We start from the raw sequence: 4,384 nt of genomic DNA on the forward strand, positions 1-4,384 counted from the left end.
TCGCTTTACATTGTGAACCCCATGATGGTTTTGTGTACTGTAACTTATGTGTGATGCAGATGGATGGTCTAGTGAATGAATTCTGTTTCAAGAGCTGGAAACTAGCATAAGGGTGTTAGCTTTCTTCTCCTTTAAATTGAATTACACGTAAGCAAATAGTGAACGTACATTGAAAACCTTTAACCATGTGACATTAGTGATGTGCACCATTTGTAGTGAGGTTACAGTCCTCTAGGTACTGTGCGGTGGTTGAGTTGTCCTCCTTTGATTTAGTCTCTGTCACACTTTCAAACACTTGGGAAAACTCCATAAATGGATGATTCATAGTCCAACATGAAGCTGAGGCCAGGAGGTTTGAGGGCCAGATAAATGTAGTAAATTGTAGCTTTTACTGGATAAGAGGGTTCACACTACAGGATTGTCACTGAAACCAGTGCCACAACTCTTTAAATGTCCGCAACTCAACCTTGAAAAAGCAATTCTGAACTATTAACGTTGAAGTCCCGATTGACAAAAACAATCAATTTCTTAAAACTTGGACTTCAATCCACCTCAAATATAGCAATACAGTTACTTTATGGGGGACATTTTTCCAACATCTTCAACATCTAATTCAATGTAAAATATTGCTTATTTTACACTTACGATAAACGCCGATAAAGGCCCACATTTTATTCGGACGTCACCTCAAAACTACAAATGAGTAAATTGTTGCTGAAGCTTTACATGGTACGAACACAAAAAGGGAGTGGCTTTTTCTGGTGTGAAACACAAGTCATGCGCCACCAATCAGCTGCCCGCTAACATGGTCCAATGAAACACACGTACACGGATAAGCGGTCCACCACCCTAGCCTCCACCGGATTTGGTTCTGCTCTGTGTTGTATGTAAGCTACACAGTGGGTTGAGATCTGTGATGTACCCCATGGTGGTGATTGTACAGTTCTCCCTGGTGTCAAATGTTGGTATTCTGTATCTAACTGTGTCATGCTTTACATCCTACAGCTGGAGGATGTGAAAGAGTGGACCTATACCGCCAAACTAAAGTGTTTCAGCACGTCATGCAATAAATGGTGACATTCATGACATGAGTGATATTTGACAGAAAATAGATCATTGTGTGTAACAACAACAACAACAACAACAACAACAACAACAGAGCAGCAGAATATTTGCACTGGTAACGCACCATGCAGTATGCAGTGTGGACGCAGAAACAGCTCCCGCTCTGAACCAGCTGTGTGAGTGCGTGGATTCCCCGTAGGTATCCATGTGTCCGTGTCAATTCACACACGTGTTGCAGTCACACGCCTCTTTTGGTTGAAGTCAGATTCCTGTCTCTTCAGAGGAATCGAGTAAAATGCTCACATCTAAAATAACAACAAGAACAACCACAGATGCTTCATCAGGGTCCATGGGAGAAAGAAGGAAGAGGGGAGGGGGGGTGAGCATGGGCTGCAGTCTGGAAGACGGCAGCCGTCAGACAGCGTCTTACTGCCTGTGTGGGCAGTGGAGCAGAGGCGTGGAGTGAGGAGACAGGACCAGGGTTACAGGTGGTGGTGGTGGTGGTGGTGGTGGTGGTGGTGGTGGAAGGGGCGGAGTCTCTATGTGTTAGACGTCTGAGTGATGCTCCGCTGGCTGCTGGTGCTCTTGATGACGTAGGTGGAGGAGTTGCTCTTGTGGCTGGAGTCAAAGTCCCTCTCGCACTGGCAGCGGGCCGACTTGAGGTAGCGCGTGGGGCAGCACACGAAGCTCTGCCTGAGGTCCTGGAACAGGTGCCCCGCGAAGCACATGTAGATCCAGGGGTTGCAGCAGCTGTTGAGGCTGGCCAGCAACATGGAGATGATGAAGGGCATGGCTGGAGGAGGAGGAGGAGGAGGAGGAGGAGAGATGCAAGGATGTTATTGTGATGTTAAAAGACGATACTATTGCAAAATGGGGCATGTTTGGCCGACAATCAACAACAGCCTGAGGTAATCATCATTTCAGTAATTGTGTCATTGTGTAATTGTGCAAAAGTGCATGTACATTCATGTTTCCAAGAGCAATACATGCTCTGCGAGTTGGACCAAACAACGAAAATACAGATGGAGGTCTGTCAAAACAAAATGGATGGCATTTGTTTAATTCTCATTGGAAAATGCAATATTTTAAGATCATTTCGGAAAACATTTCCCGAGAGATAACCATTTTATTAAATGGCAAACTGAAGGGAGAAGAAGGCAGGAGAAACATCTTTGTAATGGTCTCGACCAGGGTTGGAATCAGCATTGGTAACACTCTGTTTGGGTTTTCAATCTGCTGAAATGTGGAAACTGAGGCGTTTGGGGTTATATTGTTCTACTTTAACAAACGGCTCATCTTTGTTCAGTGCACGTATACGATGTTTGGTTTGTTGGTTAACGCCACATTATCCGGTCTGCGCCTGCGCCACGGAGCTCCCCCCTCCTCCCAGGGCTCAGAGAGGGCCATAATTGTCGGTGTGGGGGTCCCAGTCAGCCCCTGGAACAAGGTTGTCTAAGTCTAAGGGCGGTAGGTCTCGTGGGGCACACTTCTGAGAGGCTCTGTTTAACAACCGGACAGTATTTTTTTTTTCTGAAAGGGCTAGAAATCCAAACCTTTGCTATCTATCGGATATTTCATCCCAGGGACCCAGGGGAGCTTGTGTATGAATTATGGCTTCTCTAGTCGTCTTGAAAGGGCACAAAAAGGGGTGTGACTTTCAACATTCGATTAAATGGGCTCAAAAGGAAAGAGGTCTCAAGTTCCCCATTTACAGTGGGATAAAAATAGAGACCTGTGGCTGAAGGTGTGTAAACACAGCTGGCCTCCAGAAAAGCTTTTATATTGTAGGTCCAAAGGTCAGAGGGGGCCCTGCGCAGCTCCTAACAAAATTCATCAAAGTTCCTGCATTTCTCTCATAACTTATTTTGAGGAGATAAAGGTCTGGTCTCAGATGTGGGGTTGGGGAATTGTGGATTGGATGGAATCCAATTGTAGGTCCGGGAAGAAGAGTCTCAGAAGTGGACCAGAGGGTGAGAGGTCAGGAGATGAAGCATTTGCTGAGGCTTTGTAGGACACTTGGCTAGAGCCCCAAAATGAAAATCTTGCATTCCCTTGAGGCCCTCTTTTATATAGAAGAGACCCCAGGTCTCTGGCTCAATCCCAAGTGTCCATGACCCCTAGGTCATTTACTAATGACATTACTAACCTTAATGCCCTGATTCATATAAGAGAGACCAGACGTCTCTATCCTCCTCCCAAGTCATTCTGTGCCCCCATGAATAGTCTGTTTGATTGCATCGCTTCCTGTAGTTCTATGACCCCAACATAAGACATTTGGTAGTCTTTTAAAAAAAAGAATCTTTATCGATGTATTCATGCTTCACAAACGTTAAACGATGTATTCATTTGGTCGGGGTTATATCTACCGCCAAGTGTGAGCGTGATTAAACATTAGAAACGGTTTCAAAATCGACCCTTTCATGTGACTTTGGGACGAATGGGAGTGTCATCCCAGATGCCACACTAATCACACTCGCAGCTGGTGGTAAAATAGGGGCACTTTAAGTCATATTGACAAATGACCTACTCTGTCGGTTAGGGTGGACATCACGTTGCATTTACGCTATGTCAACTCCATCGGCCAACTGACATTTGGCAAATGGGTTTGTTGGCGGGTATCCTGTGTTGAATCTCTGGGTGCTGATAGCGAATGTCCTTTTCTGTTTCTGCTGGCTGTCTCCTCATCGTGTTGTCTTTAATGATTGTGTGCCCCGTCTGCTGTGATTACCAACTGCTGTAAATGATGCCTGGAAGGGCACCAAACTACTGCACATAACGACCAAGAAATAATGATCAGCCATTAAGGGATTGATTAATGGGGCTAAGTGTGGGTGAATACTTACAGCATTCACCCACACTGAAGAAAAGGCTGAATAAACATTGATACTGCAAGAAAACAAAGAATTTCTGAAAACAAAGAATTTCTGTTCTGTCAAAGAATTTATTCAATCGCATTCTGCAAGTGAGTCAAAAATAAATATGCAAATGTCCAAGGATATCCTGTAAATAAAAAAAATTAAAACCAAACAAACCCTAATAAGAGTTTTGCTGTACTTATTTTCTGAATTGAGGAACAAACAACCAGGAAAAAGCTATCCAAACACCAGGCTTTTTGTATTAAGCATTCTGATCAGGCATTCTGGGCTTCACAATTCATTAAAGTGAGGCATAACATTGGTTAGGGAGTCTGTTGCAAGGGAATGATAGAAAAACTGCGAAGAGGATTGCAAAGAAAGATTCTCCTCTGTGTGATTAATGTGCCTGAGTCCAGCGGCTCAGCTACACCATTAGATGCTAAGTATCTGACAGACTGCACAAC

The 4,384-nt window shown here is 44.4% G+C and overlaps 1 protein-coding gene across 1 annotated transcript in view; it reads right to left on the reverse strand.

Annotated features, from left to right (window-relative positions):
* Positions 1-1,604: 1,604 nt before the first annotated feature.
* oxtra (oxytocin receptor a) overlaps positions 1,605-4,384 on the reverse strand; it is a gene marked incomplete at both ends in the record, with an annotated part of 6,001 nt that continues 3,221 nt past the window's right edge. Inside the window, one exon of the mRNA XM_084464028.1 lies at positions 1,605-1,858. Within this exon, the coding sequence (XP_084320154.1) occupies positions 1,605-1,858 (254 nt within the window). The remainder of the gene's footprint in view (positions 1,859-4,384) is intronic.

The sequence above is a fragment of the Micromesistius poutassou genome (genome assembly GCF_964030765.1).
Source record: "Micromesistius poutassou genome assembly, chromosome: 2".
NCBI classification, from domain to species: domain Eukaryota; kingdom Metazoa; phylum Chordata; class Actinopteri; order Gadiformes; family Gadidae; genus Micromesistius; species Micromesistius poutassou.